This window comes from Apodemus sylvaticus, chromosome 18 (genome assembly GCF_947179515.1).
Source record: "Apodemus sylvaticus chromosome 18, mApoSyl1.1, whole genome shotgun sequence".
Lineage (NCBI taxonomy): Eukaryota > Metazoa > Chordata > Mammalia > Rodentia > Muridae > Apodemus > Apodemus sylvaticus.
The window spans coordinates 6,892,379-6,909,695 of NC_067489.1; the positions used below are offsets into that span (position 1 = coordinate 6,892,379).

The window sequence follows — 17,317 nt, forward strand, 5'->3', positions numbered from 1 at the left end:
CCACTTGGCAGTCCAAGGACTGCCTGGGCTGACAATGCAGTAAAGGAATGGGAGGGTTCTCTTCCTTTGTATTTAGTTGCTGTAAGTCACCCCCAGTCCAGGACTCTGAACAAATACAAAATAAAAATGAGCTAAGGTATGCAGCAAAGCCTTACAGGTTTATTAGCGGTCCGTGTGGTAGCTTCTCTCTTAACGTTCCAGTGGGAGTTCTACCAACAAATCCATAAAAGCTTAATTTTTATACAAATAGTTTTATTACAAATTTGAATTCTTAAGAAATACACATTTAAAGAAATTACACAGAAGGCCTTAGTAGTCTTAAAAACTTTTTTTTTGGGGGGGGAGACTTTTAGTGAAATGTCACTTCAAGCATAGTGGTCCGAGTCTGCCCTCCTGTTACCTGTCCAGCCCGTGAGGAGCTGGGAAGTGGCCTGTGTGTGCTCAGGTGTGAAATGCCTGCTAGGATGCAGGATGCTAACCAAGGCCTTGGCTGCCATACTGGAAGTCAGTCATTCCGTCTGTGGTTAGTGTTGCAAACCCTGAAACTACTCCGCGCAGAGCAAAAGCAGTAAGCACCGGGCACAGCCTCATTGCCATAGACACCATGTTTAGGAATGGCTTTGGCCATCTATACGCCTCCTTCAGTTTAGGAGTGAGTGAGGAAAGCTGGTGTTTCACATTTGGTGACCTGGTGTTGGAAACCCCGTGAAAGGATAGCACAGGTTCTCGAGAGAGGAAAACGAAGTGCGCTTTATTTAACAACGGGCTCTACACTAGAACTTGACCTGCCTAATTGCTGACACCTATATAAATTACTAATATATATATATAATTATTTACTTATTTATTTATTTTCCATGTAACCTTTGGACCATCTTTATTCCACAGGAAAGCCATGACATCCACAAAAGCAGCTGCGTAGTACCACACAGGGCATAAGTTTGTGTTTGGGGCTGAAACGATGGAATTCCATGTAGAAGGTGGAAGAACCCGGTTTCCTTGACTGCTGTCTGCACAGCCCATGGAGAGACCTGATGTGGAAACACTGGACAGTGGGTTAGACAGCACTCACGTCTGGGGTGACAGGATGAAGCGGGCTGTGTGGAGAGCGTCGTGCGCCCCTAGCACCTTTGGGTTTCTTATGGAGTTCTCCGCCCCAGACATCAGTGCACTGGATTGCAAAAGGCAATTCATCTTTTATTGGACCAGGAGCGTCATTTGGTATGTGCCATTATGGAAAGCTCTTCGCTGTCTGTCTTTCTCCTTCAGCAAACAGAGGCCAACGAAGCGGGGTGTGTTAGTTACGCAAATCCCTATAAGGCACTTTATGGTTTTCATAGTGGACAGTGAGGTACATAGGATATAATTCTAGGGTTTCATTGCTGTTAAAAATACAACAGGAGGGAGAAGAGGACAAGGAGGGAGTAGCACCATGTTGTGACGGTGGCAGAGGCGAGCGTCGTTATGTTCTTCTCATGCACACTTGGCAGCGGCTGACGTGCGTGCGCAGCTCCCCTGCCTTCAAGGTGGATGGCGTGGGCTTCCTGTAACAGGGCAGAGTTACACATCAGCATCGGCATGGAGTCATGGGGCATCAGAAATGCAGGTGCTTAAGGAACCAGAACCTCCTCCGCCTCAGCTCCCAAGCCCCGTGATGCCTAAGGGACCAGACACACACCCGTCCACACTGACAACAATCAGCACCTGGGGTCTGTTCAACAACACGGACATGGGAATGTTTTAGACACATTCATGATCCCACCAGAGCTCAACTGAGGTCACCTCTCAGCCACAGGTCTGTTTTATATTATAATTAGCTTTTCTTTCCTTTGTAAAAGAAATATGTATTTTTTATTATTTATTTATCTTTATATGGGCACACTGTAGCTATCTTCAGACACACACCAGAAGAGTGCATCAGATCCTGTTACAGATGGTTGTGAGCCACCATGTGGTTGCTAGGAATTGAACTCAGGACCTCTTGAAGAACAGTCAGTGCTCTTAATGGCTGAGCCATCTCTGCAGCCCTGTAATTAGCTTTTCATGGTCTCTAATAGATTAGAGCCTTCCCAGGGTATGGAGAACAGTATTCTTCTCCACAATATTTAACCAACAGTGAGTAGTCATTACATTTCACTGGATGGTACAGTAAAGTGATAAGCCTAGAATAATGAACTGACACTCAGAATATGTTCGTAACCCTGGAAGTGTTTAGATACACATGGCCTGAGGTGAGGCCAAGGAGAGGAGGAGCCACTGAGCAGACAGCTGAGACTGGTCTTGACCCCTTATGTCAGGAGGGGAATTCTCACCTCTGAGTGGTACTTAACTAATTCAACTAAATGTAGCTCACACATGTAAGAACATCTTGTCCTGAACTTGAAAGAGCTTACCCTAGCAAATTCCATGCAAATTCTAGCTATTAAAAAAAAATATCTTTTTTTTTCTATTGTGGGTTCTGTTTTTCCCCATCCCAGAAATTGGTTTTGATGTACCCAAGACTTAAGTTTCTCAATAAAGGAAATAAAATCTCTATTAAAAAATTATCTAATTGCATTTAAGGAGGAAGTTTGGTTTATTATACCAGGCTTCTGGTTCTAAGCAAAAATCCCACTTTCAGCTATTAACCTTATAATGAAGCCCACCCCAGTCCCAGCTGTGGGGTAAGAAGCAGACTCTAATTTCCATAACTAAACTAGACTGTGCTTGCTAATGCTGCATCTGACAGTTTCCCGTATACTAGCAGTTGAGCATATGATACTTTGGGATGTTTAGCAAATGTCATGATCTGAAAAATAAGGTAACTGCAGAATTTCTTATGCAGCCTCCAAAACAGAGAAGACAGGATTATCTGCATGAGAGGGCAGCTATGTCTGGGCAGGAGCAAGAGACAGGCTACTCCGGCCCCATCAGCCTCCGGCATCTGCTTGGACTGATGTGGGATGGCGGATGGGGGGATTTAACATGCTCCTGACCGTTGGAGGTGGACCTAAGTAACTTCCACAAAGCCAGCATCCCTGGGATCATTGTTCTCAGATGAATCTTAGAAATGGGAAGGGACAAGAAAGGAAAGACTTGCCTATTATTTCAGTAATATTTGTGCTGAAAGAAACTTCTTTTGTTGAGTTCCTTAGTCCACGTACCCTGCACCCATTATGGAAATGCTACAGCGGTGCACAGCCTTCCTCACTGGCTATTAAGGATACAATGTTTCACATGCTATTAAGGATACAATGTTTCACATGCCGTTTGAAGATTTCCGCTGCTTTTTATAACATTTTAACACATTCATCAAAAAAATGGCAAATGACCTCTTTTCTTTGTCAGCTCCCCAGCAAATGGAAGAATGGAGCCTAGCACCCGGGATCAGCTTTGGAAATCTTAGGGGTCATGTGCCCTCCCGGAACAGACTTAGAGTTGATGGGTTAGAGGAAACAAAAGAGAAAGGGGCCGCCAGGGAGCCAAGCCCTCTGCTCTTACTCACTTGAACATCTCGCTTCTCTCTATGGTGGCGAGCCAAAAGCTGTAAGCATTTGCATAGTAATTGCACGTCCCTCTGCCGTGGCACTCGATGAACGGGGCACTTCTAAACTCTTCCAGACAGGACCCAGGGGATGCAAGGGCTTGGCCAGAACCTTCAGCACCAGCGCTGGTGTGCTGCGGGACAAGCAGAAGGCGTGAACCTGAGCTTTTATCACCCAAGCCCAGAGACAGCTTGATCGTCCCGCGGAGGGAGCCAGGATGTCTCCTCAGGGAGGTCCCAGGTCCCCCACTCCACCCTCACCAACTTTGGGCCCAAAAAAACTGCTCAACAGTCATGGTAGTCCACCATTTAGCCCTGCTGGCCAGCCTGGGGCACTCAAGCCTCCACACAATCCCAGAAACCAGACACCAGCTCCTCCCAGGGAGAGGGGAGCACCCAGCTTTCTTGGAAAATAATCAAGAAGCCCCTTTCCTGTCAAATACTAAGGCTGATGATCATCAGTTTGCAGGTCAGATGAATAACAGGGTTCTGCCCGAGAGTTTTAAAGAGAAAGACAAAGATGTCTATTTAGGGTGCTTACTTGGAGTTGGTAAATTCTTCCCCATTTTCTTACTAGTTCAGGACTTGAGTACACTCAGTCAATACTTTCCAGTGTAACAATAAAATCAAATAAGCTACAATGAGCTCCTCATACAGGGGACCATCCCTGTTAGAACTGGCTTTTTAAAGGAAAGGTCAGAGCTAACGTCTGAAAACAGCCAGGTTATAGAAGAGCGTGCCTCACTGCCCAGGTGCATCCTGGGCATTAACCTGGGAGGATCATCCTCCTGGCCACCACCTTGGCCAGAATGGTGCAAGCTCACGGGCGATACCCATGTCCCCGCCCACCTCATGCTCTCTGCTTTAAAGCTCCTGTGTGTTAATAATACTGGAGAAGCTGTCAAGCTTTGGGTGCTGGTCACGTGACAGTGGAGAATTCCCACTCTAGGAGCTCCCCGCTCATGGGAGGTAGCAGCTCCCAATGTGGAGGAGCAGGGAGCCCTGGAGACACTGTAGACCCCGGGAGCAACAGGCCAGGCTCCAAATTATCTTCAACAAGGGGTGTTCTGGGAAACTTGGAGACATCGAGGAGATAACAGCATTAACAAGGACCCTTCTGAAGAAATGTAGCCTCCCTAAAACTCACCATCACGAAGGAATAGCCGATCCACAGTGAGGACCAGCCGTTGGGGCACTGCGGGATCTGGATGGTCTGACTGTGGACCGCCATCACCATGGCGGGCGCTTCGCAAACTGCACACCTGGAAGAGGGGAGGCAGCCGTTCGGTGTGGGTGGGGCCTGGGGATGACCCACCCCTTGCCTTCTCTCCCTGGTCCTCCTGGCTCAAGTCTAAGTGAATAACGTGGCCAGTGCTGAGACTCAGGCCCAGGGACTCCTTTTGGTTGTATAAGCCCACCATTCTCTTAAAACATTCAATTCAATAGCAGTTGATTTTTAACTCTTCTATAAGAGGAACAATGGGGCCATCATAACGGTGGCAGGGGAGAATCATGCTCTGGCCCCTCCTTAGGACAAGGTCCCTCCTGTGACAGGCTAGCTCAAGCCCAGCCATGACACTGCACCTCAGAGTGAGTGAAAGCCACAGGGTGGTCTGGTGTTCTAAAGCTCGCTCACGTAAGGGAGCACCAGACAGTGGGGGAGTGCATTGCTTAAAAACACAAACAGTAGCAGCAAAATAATTATATTCCAGTCACAGCGAAGAGGGTGTCAGCCAGTGTCAGCCACGCTGCTAAATGAGTACAAGTGTGAACAGTTACACAAGTTCTGCATGCGTGGACAGGAAGTGGGTGGGCGGGTGGATTAGTCATTCCATTTTCTGTGTTGTGTGAACGCATGCGTGCATGCATGCAAGTGTGTGTGTGTGTGTGTATGTGTGTGTGTGTGTCAGTCTGTCTCTGTATATGCATGTATCTGTCTGTGTGCATGTGCTTGCGTGTGTGTGTGTCTGTCTATGTGTGTCTGTCTGTGTCTGTATGCACGTGTGCATGTATTTCTGTCTGCCTGCCTATCTGTCTGTGTATGTGTGTCTGTCTGTATGTGTGTCTGTCTGTGTGCATGTGTGTGTATTTCTGTGTGCCTGTCTGTGTGCATGTGTGCACATGTGCATGTATGTGTATGTATTTCTAGTCATCTATCTGTCTGCCTGTCTATCTATATGTGTATGTGTCTTTATGTATGTGTGTCCATCTGTATGTGAGTATGTGTTTGTGTGTGTGTCAGTCTGTCTCTGTATGTGCATGTATCTGTCTGTGTGCACGTACTTGTTTGTGTGTGTCTGTGAGCATGTATGTATATGTTTCTGTCTGTCTACCTGTATGTGTGTATGTGTCTGTCTGTATGTGTGTCTATCTGTGCGCATGTGTACATGTGTGTACATGTGTGTCTGTGTGTGTGTCAGTCTGTCTCTGTATCTGCATGTATCTGTGTGCACTTGCTTGTTTGTGTGAATGTGTGGTCGGTATGTGTGTGTCTGTCTGTGTGTGTGTGCATGTGTGTGTATGTGTATGTATTTATGTCTGCATGCCTGTCTGTGTATGTGTGTCTGTCTGTGTCTGTGTGCATGTGTGCATGTATGTGTATGTATTTATGTCTGTCTGCCTGTGTGTGTGCGTGTGCGTGTGTCTGTATGTGTCTGAGTGCATATGTGTGTATGTGTGTGCATGCGTGAGCGCACTCTCTCTACTTTATTCACACAAATGTAGATGAATTAAAAGGTTCCATTAAACACCAGCCACTGACATTGGAATGGCCTTGCCCCTCTGCCTGCTGCCTTCTGCCTCTCAGGCATGGGAAACAGGACAGCCCCCAAGGTGCCCTTCTTCCCATGATGCCTTGGTGCTGGGGTGGAGGGAGGGGAGGGCTTTAGGAGGACAAAGAGAGAACATCTCTGCCCTCCAGAAGGACAGCCATGGTTAGTGTCACAGCCCAGGCCATCACTAATTCCCTTCCTCCCTGACCACCGGTCCTCTCTCTAAGGTGACAGAACTGTGACTTCATGGGCACTCCTGTCTGTAGAAAGTACGTAGAAATTGTAGCCAACAGGATAAAGAGAGCAGTTGACATCATTTTGGCTTGAAACTCAAAAGGAAACCTTTGTGTCGATGTTTCTAAAATTAAGCTTTGGGGTCTTCCCACAAGAAAGAAGGGACCTGGAAGTCCAGAGATGCATGTGTGGCTAAGAGACCATGGCTGGGTGAGACCTCGAGGGCCCCTCAAGCTGCAGGGGCATAAAGAACCCTGACATGTCAAATCTTGGGCGTGTATCTCAGGTGTGCTCACAGAGCCAGGAGCCCCATGAAGACAAACATCCATGGAGAAAAGAATGTCTTAGACACACAGCCCCCCCGGGCCGTGTCCCCAACCAAATCAAGACCAGCACAGAGGCCATTCCAAAAGTAACCAAGAGACAGAAGTAATAATCATTTCTACCTGTTTTCCAAGGAGAGCTAAAAAGAAAAACCATAAAAGGTTAGTTCTCCTTCTAGTGCCTTCAACACAGTCTGGGCAGGAGCCCGCACACAGATCGCATGTCCCTGTGTGGTGTGCTCTGTGTACTCACTGTGTGTGGTGTGTTCTGTGTACTCTTGAAGTGTAACAAGTGACATTTTCCATCATAAGACCCCAAAAAAAGGCTGTCATGAGGGACTTGAGAGCACAGCCACAGAGAGGCTGTGTTCTCCTAGAGCCCTCTGGTAAGGCTGATCTGCCAGGCTGTCTGTCTGTCTTTATAACCATGTTTTAAAGGGCTTGAGAAGGTCAAGTATGGCGGAGCAGACTCAAAATCCGAGCATTTAAGAGGTTGAGGCATGCGAATCTCATGTTGAAGACCAACCCGGGCTGCATATTGAGAGCTGCCTCACAAGGGTATATGGAGATGCCTGGTGCTTTCTCACAAATTCCTAAGGAAAACTCCCGAGATCTCATTCTTTCTGTCTTTAATGCTATTGCATGTATAAAATAAACTGTTAGCCAAGTGAGTCTGTCCATCTCCATGTTCCTGCTACTTCTCTAGTACAACTGAACAATAAACTTTTATTTTGATAGAAACTGAAAAAAAAATTAGGACAATCTTATACATTTCACTCATAAAATGTTCTGCCTTACTTCCTACCAGGCAAGCTCTTAAACTAAAAAAAAATCCAAATATCAATGGGGACAAACTTAATATAGGAATCACTCAGCCAGAGACATACGCATTCTCAGTCGGTGTAACACAGTCTCCAGGGGAACGTGAAATGGATCTTTACTATTGCACAATTAATTCTGTGGTACTGGGGATCACGCATAAATTTTTGAGTGAAAAAATCTGTATAATTTTTATGCACAAACACTACATAAGCAGATGAAATAGATATTATATATTCGGTACTGTAGTTCCGTAGGCTTCATTTTATAACCACTGGGCTCTTATGAAAAATGCAACAGAAACTGACAAGTGTTAGAGAGGATGTGAGGGAAGGGGAGAGAGCCCTTGTGTGTGGCTGGAAGGGATGGCAGAGTGGCAAGGGCACGGCCACTGTGGAAAAACAGTAAGGAAGTGTCTCAAACACTTAAAAATAGAATCAACGTATGACTCAGCAATCCCAATTCTGGATGCAGCAAAAGGGCAGAGGGCAAGAAGTTAGGTGTAAACACACACATTCTGAGAACTCTTTGTCAGAATAGCCAACCCAGATAGCCATGGGCAGGGTAGGTGTAGATAAATGAGACACAATGTGCACCCATTCAACGGGTCATGATTCATGATTCATCCTTTAAAGAAAGGATGGTTGGGAGCTGGAGAGATGAATTAGTGAGGCTAAGAAAATGCAAAGGACCCAGAAGAGGCTCCCAGCACCCACAGCAGGTGACTCTCAACTGTACATAACTCCAGCTCTAGGGGGATCTGATGTCTCTGTCTCCAAGGACACCTGTACTCATGTGCACGCGCACACACACACACACAAGGAGAGAGGGGGAGGGGAAGGGGGAGTGGGGAAAGAGTACCCAGTGGTGCATGCCTTTAACCACAGCCCCGGGAAGGCAGAAGCAGACCTCTCTACATTCAAGGCCAAGTGTGCAGCAATTTTTCGACGACTGCCTCTGTGGATGCTGAGCTCACCTGCTAATGAAGGGCCGGATGTTGTCCCCAGAGATGGGAGCCATGGACATGGGCATGGGCTCTGGCGTGGACAGCCAGTAGGAGTAGTCGTTCCTGGAGGCGAAGTTGCACACGTTGTTGATGTTGCAGAAGAGGAAGGGCATGGTGCTGAACTTGCGCAGACAGCTGCCAGCCGTACCTGAACAGGGGAGAACACAAGGGGAAGTGAGAGCCTGCTGTCCGGTCCACGCAGGCCAGTGGTGGCACCGGTAAGGTGGAAATTAACGATTCACATTCTCATCAGAAAGGAGGAAGCAAACGGACCCAGTAGGCTTAGGATGGTGGTGAGTGATTGGCTGATTAGATTTCAACTGATCAGGTAATAAGGAAACTATAAAGAGTGACGCAGATGTGTTCAAGGAAAGGAAACATGCCCAGTGTGACGACAGAGGGAAATCTGTCTCAGGAGGAATGTTTGGTGAATGACTGTAGGCCTCCTGGCCACTGTGCTTCTAAATTTACTCGGTTACCTCATCAAGTGTGCAATGCTAGGGCGTAACTTGGTGGAGGGTCCCTGGAGCAGACAAAAATAGTGAACATGTATATGTGGCTTCCTGTCGGGCCAAAAGAACTCAGCAGGGGAAGGAGGCAGTCCAGAAGATGTAGACAGCCTCCATTGGAATAATATGGTATATTTCTAGTAAGCAGCCCTATTGTAAGAGCATTGCACAAATTGCTACGTGCACCACAGCAGGAACCCTGACTGTACTTTAAAACTAGGGTGAGATCTTAAGTTTTGTGAAGTTTAAAATGTCTAAGGACCAAGCCCTCATAGATGGCGCTTCTCAAAAGTCATATAGAAGCCACTGAACTGAGGGGCCCGTGTGTGGGCGGAAGGGGATTTGTCTAGCCCTCCCCGGGAGACACTGCCTACCTGGCCCACCACACTGTGGCAAATAGACAAGGCTACCATATATCTAACTGGGAACCCACCACGTGCCACACAGAGAAAGAACTGCACCTTACCCAAGTCCTGCCCGTGAGCACGCTCATTGCCTTGGACATAGAGGAGAGAGTATCCATGGTAAAGAATTTTGGTCCCTGGGGGACACAGTGGGTCGTCTGTTGTCTGACTGTGCCTGGTCACAAGGAAGCCATGGTCCACAGATGGGGTACCTGGGGGACCCATGGATCCTGGCAGCCCATCAGGGCCTGGTGGACCAGGAAGCCCTCTTGGACCTATGGGACAGGAGATAAATGAGTATTTTATTACAGTCCGACTCCCTCCAAAGCCCCCGGAACCCATCTCCAAGGAACTCTAGCTAGCTGCCCTGCCCTAAACACAGCAAAAGTGTCTGACTTTTCACTGCACAGAACTAATGTGGAGGAAAGGGCAAAACTAAGTCATCCCAGGCCTCCACATCCCACCTTGGCATGACTTTATGAGCCCAGAGTGCAGCAAGGGACAACCTCCTCTGTGAGTGCATAGGGCAGCCTATGCTGTGACTCCACTGCTCCATTTATAAGGAATCCTGGGCTGCTCAGAGGGGAGGGCATACAGAATCCACACAGTAGCTTTACTCTCATCCAAAGTCTGAGTGTGAAATGTGCCCTCGGGTGCTGGGTCCTGCATTCCCCCAGCTGAAACACGCGCTGCCCCACGTCTGCAGACGCGCTGTCCCTATGCTCTTTGCACAGGGACACAACAGTAGGATAGTCCTCTAGTTCCTGCTTCCCATGAAGGCCCGTGAAGCTTCTCCCATCCCAGTGGCCTCGGGACAAATACTGGCATTATTATTTTTCACTTCTATTTTCCCACTAGCTGTGGCTAAAACAGAATTTTTGTAGCTGTGGGGCACTGTGCTGCTAGGCATCCCCAGGGACCCACCCTCTTGGCTACTCTGGAAAGCACACACCTTAAGTTGAGCAGCAACAGCAACCCTTAGCCATCTTGGGAGGCGCTCTCTCTCTCTCTCTCTCTCTCTCTCTCTCTCTCCTAAGACGTGAGCGACCTTGGTACCTTGTCAGAACTATTTTTTACTTCCTTTTGAGGTTCCTTGGGCCTGGGTCTATGGTTTCTGCTGTAAGGACTTACCCGGTGGTCCAAAGGGTCCAGTCTCTCCTTTCTGGCCAGGGGCGCCATCGAACCCAGGAACACCTGGGGGTCCAGGCAAGCCCACTGAGCCTGTCACACCTGTAGGAAAGGGAGAAAAAGTTGTGATCTGGTCTGGCGGGCAGCAAGTTGGCCCTCTTTCTTCCCTTCTGAAAAGTTAGTCTTCATCTCTAGGAAGCAAGCACTGGGTCTGGACTGCTGGTGTCTCGGTGAGGCCATGGATCCGGGTAACCCCTCAGGGCCTGGGCAGACTTGGCTACAGCCCCAACTGCTTCCTGCAGAGCCTAGAGCTCCCCTGTTGGAGACCCTGTTGGTCTATGAGTGGCAATCCCAGCAGCCAACGGGAGCCTGCTGTTCCACCCTGCCAGCTGCCTTGCCAAGGAAGGTTATGGATGTCTCTAAGTCTAACTGTGTTGAGTTATAAGCCTCTGGTCTTCCTGTATTTTTGTTTGCCATTTGTTTGCCATTTGGTGTGGTACAAGGGGGGAGGGGTATTTCAAAAACTTTATCACGTTTGTTACTTTAAACAAAGTCCACATTCAAATATAAATGTGTTTGTTTAATCAACCACTGTTCAGACTCTGAGCTTAGACACATAGGTGATAGGAAACCCCACACACAAACCCACACAACCCAAGGTCTCACCTTGCTGTCCTTTTGGACCTGGTGGTCCCTGGAGTCCTTTCAGACCAGGGGGACCCTCAGGACCAGGGAGCCCTGGTTCTCCTTTGATGACATCGTAGGGACCTGGGGGCCCAGGGGGACCTTGGAGACCTGTGGGAATGACAGGCAGAGAATTAGCCTCACTGTCAGCAGGGTGATCAAGAGCAGCTTCAGCTGCCGCTGTATCATCGGCAAACACACCCCATCAGCAATCACACCCCTACAGCTGCTGTATCATCAGCAACAGAGCCTCCCAAGCACACTCGATGTGTACCTCATCTTTCTTCTTTAACTAAACTGAAAATCCTGAACTCTCAGTCCCCGCCTCTGCTCCATTCTGCAGACCAACCTCGGCCACCCCGCCCTTGCCTGAAGCAGCCTTTTTGTACAGCAAATGCCATCCAAGGCCAGCGTGAGCAGTGGAATGCAGATTTTGTTCTATCCTGACTCTAACTGTCTGGTGTTGGCCTGGTGCCAAAGCCCGAGCAGCATGCTGGACCCCCCAGCATGAGACGGTTCTGCGGGCCCCCTCTCCTCGCCCCAGGATTGCTGAGCCACACACTGGACTATTCCACTATCAAAACAGGCTAATAACAAAAACTCCAAGAGTTTCTAGTCACCATCTTTTTTACTGATTTTCCTATTCATTTGACATCTGAAAAACCAGCCCCTCCAATCCCACATGCTTGGTAGCTTCTGCATCGGCCCAGACCATCAATCAAGCCTGGTGCATGAACAATTCACCTACCTTTAGGGCCAGGAACACCTTGATCTCCCTGATCGCCCTTTACTCCCTGCAGGCCAGGAAGACCTTTCTGACCTAGGTGGAAAAGGGACATTGTCTTTGCATAGAGATTTCAACCAAAGGCAAGAATATAGGGGTACATACATAAACACATACATGTACAAAGCGTATATACACAGGCACCTATATATGCAAAAATAGACACACAGCTGCATCCCACATGTAGACAGGCACATACACATACATATACCATGCATGCATACATATGCAATGAACACATTCCATTTATGTTCAAGGAAAAAAATGTGTTAATTTTTCAGTGCAGTATAACACAAGGCTTTTCTTTGTAGAGTCAGAGGCCCTCGCTTAATAATCAGCCACTATTTGACAGTGACAATCAGGGCACGTGATGGAGTCTGTGGTCACAGCTTGTGTGACAGACACCTGCACACTGTGTGTTCTTTCTATTCACCCATGAGGTGAGCAGAACTCTGCAGGAACCATGGTGTGTGTGAGCTGCAAGCATACAGGATACGTTTGCTGACTACACTGGCAAACCATCAAGTGGCCCAAAGCCACAATTTCTTGTTGAGACTCAGAAGACTGAGGTGCATGTGATCTGCTGGTTCTTAACTGAGAAAATCAGAACGCCTTTAGTCGGCCACCTACAGTTACACGCAGACTGGGATGCCACCAAGAAGGCCACTTTTAGCTGGTGTCAGTAACAGGTGGCTATAATCTCAGCGCTCAGGAGGCTGAGGCATGAGGATTGCTAAAAGCTTGAGGTCAGCCTGGGATGGACAGCAAGATCTTATCTCAAAAAACAGGGAAATCCACTGCATTTTTAACTGGAAGATAGCATGATCTCCTGCTGAGCTCAGGCAGTCTTTGGAACAGTGTCCCCTCAACAGCAAGGCTGTCAGGCTTAGACTTTACTGTCTTACCTTGGAATCCTGGAACTCCGGGCAGTCCCATATCTCCCTTTGAACCTGTGACCCCTGGAGAGCCGCCAATGCCCTAGATACCAAAAGAAGTGTGAGCTGGACAAGCATCTGGGCACCCAGTTGGTACCCTGAGTGCCCTATCAGGCAAAAAACATCTCTGTGTTCTGCACAGGCGTTTGTGATCCCATGTGGGTCATATAATTCTTTAAATGGTGTAACATGAGAAGATACTGCATAACATTGGTCCCCTGGTCTCTCTTTACTGGTCCATAGACACAGTAGTTCCTTAGAGCTTGTAGCTGCTGTCTCTACCCACCAGCATGATGCCATGACACAGGCAGAATGCCACAGACAGTTGCCATGGAAACAAACCCAGTTCTATCAGGACCATACCACTCTTCTGGTCTCCTAATCATCAAAGGGCAGTGACAGTTCCTTAAAATCAGCTCCATGTCCCATCCAAATTATTATTTTAATCATGGAGAAAATATTTTAAAACACTGAAGAAAGACGAGTTTTCTTCGTAATATAGCCATGTACACTTTAGTGTATCTTTTTACCATTCTAATGTAATTGTTCCTATCTCCAAGCATGCATAGCCATATGTAAAACATTTTATTTCTTATATAGATATTCTTATCTGATTTGACAAGTACCGTATTCAACATGTACCATCGTATGTATGGCAATATACACATTTGTTTATATAACATGTAGATGGAGAGGCAGACAGTGGCTAGAACCAGGAATAGGAAGTGTGGCTGGGGAGTGAGATCAAGACTGCATGGATAACTAAAAAACTGCCTGTACTCATGTCACTGGGAAACTGTAATATATAATAGGGAGATGAAAACATGAGTAGTCCCCACGCACAGCGATGTACCCATGATATGAAGGCAGGGAGAGGGTAAGAATGATTACTGCAAACTTTGGGGAACCAGTTCACATAAATACTCCTAGCATTCACAGTTTGAAGGTTCAGAAGTAAAAGCAACAATGGACTATTCCCCTAGGGCCATGAGCTCAATCCCCAGAGCTGCCCAAAAGGGAGACTTGGAAGAATCTCTGCTGACTTGTTCTGAATCCCGCGTCTGCCCTTGGATCAGTGCCCAGTGCTGCCTCTGCTACTGGAAAGCTTTAGGAACAACCCATGCAGACCTCAACTAAAACCCTGAGTGCTGCGCCACCCCAGTAAAGGCCATCCACCACCCTGCCAAATCCCAACTCCCATTCTCTCTCAAAGTTCGTTAAGACAAAAGAGGACAGACACAGAGGCAGATGCAGGGACAGAGGATGAATCTATACTAACAGATCTGTTTGACTTCTATAAGCAGGCATAAGAACTACACTCTCACCATGGTGGTGGCTGAGCCAAGAATCCAACCAGAACCTCAGCTAGGCTAGTGGGAAAACCAAGAATGCAACCACAAACAGCTACTTTACCTAAGAGTAGGGTTCTACTGGTACTAGAGGAGACCAAAGCTAAAGAACAGCCCCAACACACATGTACACGTACACACACACACACACACACACGAACAAATACACAGATACACACACATATATACACATACATATACAGATATACACACATAATATATATACATATACATCATACACACACACAGAGAGAGAGACACATACAGACTATTGGGATTCGTGAGCTACATGACCTGCAGAGTGGTCCAGGGTACCATCTGCAATATACCTGAACTTCTGCTCACCCTAGAAGACAATTCTCAGGCTGTGCAGATGTGCAGAACTGTTCTTTACCAAGCCACTGAATATTTGCACTGAATTTGTCATTGGGTTGTAAAGCTGGGCACTGAACTATAATCTGCAGCAGTATAGCATTTCCTTTTTAATGGTTCCTACAAACTAGATTATAAAAACACATGTAATACTTTCCTGTGCTGCTCCCAAAGGAAGAAACTGCTTTAGGCATTGGGCAGTATCACACACGTGTACATATACATAAACACATATACATATAATACTCTTGACTGAAAAAGCTTCCTTTTGAAAATCAATTCTACATTCAACCACTCACCGGCATGCCTTGGAATCCTGGGTCTCCCTTAGGGCCTGGAGCCCCAGGAGTTCCTGGCCAACCTGGATTTCCCTTGTCACCTTTTGGCCCATCGATTCCTGGGAACCCTGGTGGGCCCATAGGTCCCGGATGCCCTGATGCAAAGAACCAAAGACACTGGGTTAGGGTGGTTGGTACTATAGTAGACTGTGACACTAAGCTATGGTACAGTCAATACTGATATCAACTCTCTGCCACCATAACATGGTGGCCTTGGAGAGCAACACAGGCCTCTAGGAAATCAAGAAAGAGTACTCATACAAACAACAGACTCTGCACCCAACTGGCCTGTCTGCTGGCACTGGTGGCCCAGTTCTGACACCCCAGCCATACCAGAGACTGAAGCAGCAGGAGACCAAGCTCCTTGTATCAAGCTCCAGAGTTACTGAGTTCAAGGCCAGTGGGGACAACTTCATGAGACCCTGACTTAAAACAACAATGGTAATAAAATGTCCAAGTGTGTCACTTCATAGTAAAGTATTTGCCTAGCATGCACAAAGCCTGTGTTCCATCCCAGTACCACTAAAATAAGTCAATAGTAAGCCCACATGGTTATGAAGTTGGGGGCATACAGCACTACTGCAGTGTTCATGTAAATGTCATAGTCTTGGCTTCCAAAATACTGAAGCCACAGTGTCCAGGGTCCTCCACCACCACCATAGGAGGCAAGCTCAGGATGGCAAGAATTAGAACATTGCCCCGATTAAAGCAAAACCCCAGATGGTGTCTCTGCTGCACCTTTCTCTGTAATCTCCTCTCATGCAGCTCTCTAATTAATAACTCAACAGAAAGGAAACCACAGGACCAGTTCAGCAAAGTCCAAAGTGCAGTTCTGAGCTGTTAACTTGAGCATGCATATCGCAAATGCCCTTACCTGGAAGGCCAGGTTGACCCTGAGGTCCTCGGTCTCCTTTGGGCCCCTCCACGGGGTGACCAGGAGTGCCAGGTAAGCCCGGTTGTCCTTGAGGGCCGGGAGGACCCATGAATCCTTGCTCGCCTTTGGCTCCAGGAATTCCAGGACTTCCAGCTAGGCCAGGGAAACCTACTTCACCCTTGGAACCTGCACAGGAGAGAGAGATATGATGGTGACCAAAGGAGCAGAGTCCACGGAGATGTTTTGCTACGCTGGCAGTCAGGGATCTTATATGTGTATCTTACATGTGTTTTGAAGTCTTCAAGCAACTTTATTACTAAAACCAAGAGGTGGTTCATCCCAAGACATGGATAGAGGGAAAGTAAACCAGATACGCCAGAAAAAAGCCAGGTGCATGAACTTGTAGGAGATACAATATCATGGTGGCTTCTAAATCGACATGGGTGTTTGAGGGGTCTTGGAGGTTCAGGGTACAAGATGGAGGATCAGAAGCAGCTGGGCAGCTGCTGGGTGATAGCCATGATGCTACCCAGAATGCACTGTTTCCGTGGATGCATATACAAGTTAAAACTCGAGGAACAGCAGATTTTAAATATGTGCTGTCTATCGTATGGTACTGTTACCCCCAATAAAGCTGTTTTTAAAAATAATAAAGTAAGGGACGGATAGATGGCTCAGCAGTTGAGGGCACTCACTGCTATTGCAGAGAACGCAGGTTCAGTTCCCAGTACCCCATGGCAGCTTACAACCTCCTATATATACACACATACATTCAAGCATATGTGTTTAAGTAATTAATTAATTAAAAAGAAGCTAAAGAGATTACAAGGGATGGGAATGCAGGTTGACATGTTACTCAAAACGTACGCAATAATAACATCATATGGTATTTGGCAGGCACCACATATCATGTCAAACATGAATTAGATGATGTAATCATTGGATGTAGTCTATCAGTCGCTAGACACAGCCACTGCCTTGCTAAGGGGGGATATGCCAAGTCCTATGGAGGGACAGCAGCGCTTGTTCCCCTAGAATAGCTGTGCCAGCAGGCACGACGGTGCAAGCCGACAGTGTTACCTTTGTCTCCTTTGGTGCCTGGGAAGCCTGGGAAGCCTCTTCCTGGAAGACCTACAGGATGAAGACAGAAAAAGACATGTCTCTTACTCAGCCGCAGAGACAGCAGGAGGCCACGTCCCACCTGCCCTGTCACCACACGCCACTTAAATAGGACCTGGAAAAGAGTCCCGTGGAACCGGGGGGG

The 17,317-nt window shown here is 47.5% G+C and overlaps 1 protein-coding gene across 1 annotated transcript in view; it reads right to left on the minus strand.

The window, feature by feature from the left end:
• Window positions 1-231: 231 nt before the first annotated feature.
• The window catches only part of Col4a1 (collagen type IV alpha 1 chain), a 115,427-nt gene continuing 98,341 nt past the window's right edge, over window positions 232-17,317 (minus strand). The window contains exons 41-52 of the mRNA XM_052162167.1: window positions 17,134-17,184; window positions 16,054-16,239; window positions 15,141-15,274; window positions 13,091-13,163; window positions 12,150-12,221; window positions 11,384-11,512; window positions 10,721-10,819; window positions 9,652-9,864; window positions 8,647-8,824; window positions 4,671-4,785; window positions 3,485-3,657; window positions 232-1,544 (exon numbers count right to left, since the gene is read on the minus strand). Coding sequence (XP_052018127.1) covers window positions 1,463-1,544; window positions 3,485-3,657; window positions 4,671-4,785; window positions 8,647-8,824; window positions 9,652-9,864; window positions 10,721-10,819; window positions 11,384-11,512; window positions 12,150-12,221; window positions 13,091-13,163; window positions 15,141-15,274; window positions 16,054-16,239; window positions 17,134-17,184 — 1,505 coding nt within the window. The 3' untranslated portion in view covers window positions 232-1,462. The remainder of the gene's footprint in view (window positions 1,545-3,484; window positions 3,658-4,670; window positions 4,786-8,646; window positions 8,825-9,651; window positions 9,865-10,720; window positions 10,820-11,383; window positions 11,513-12,149; window positions 12,222-13,090; window positions 13,164-15,140; window positions 15,275-16,053; window positions 16,240-17,133; window positions 17,185-17,317) is intronic.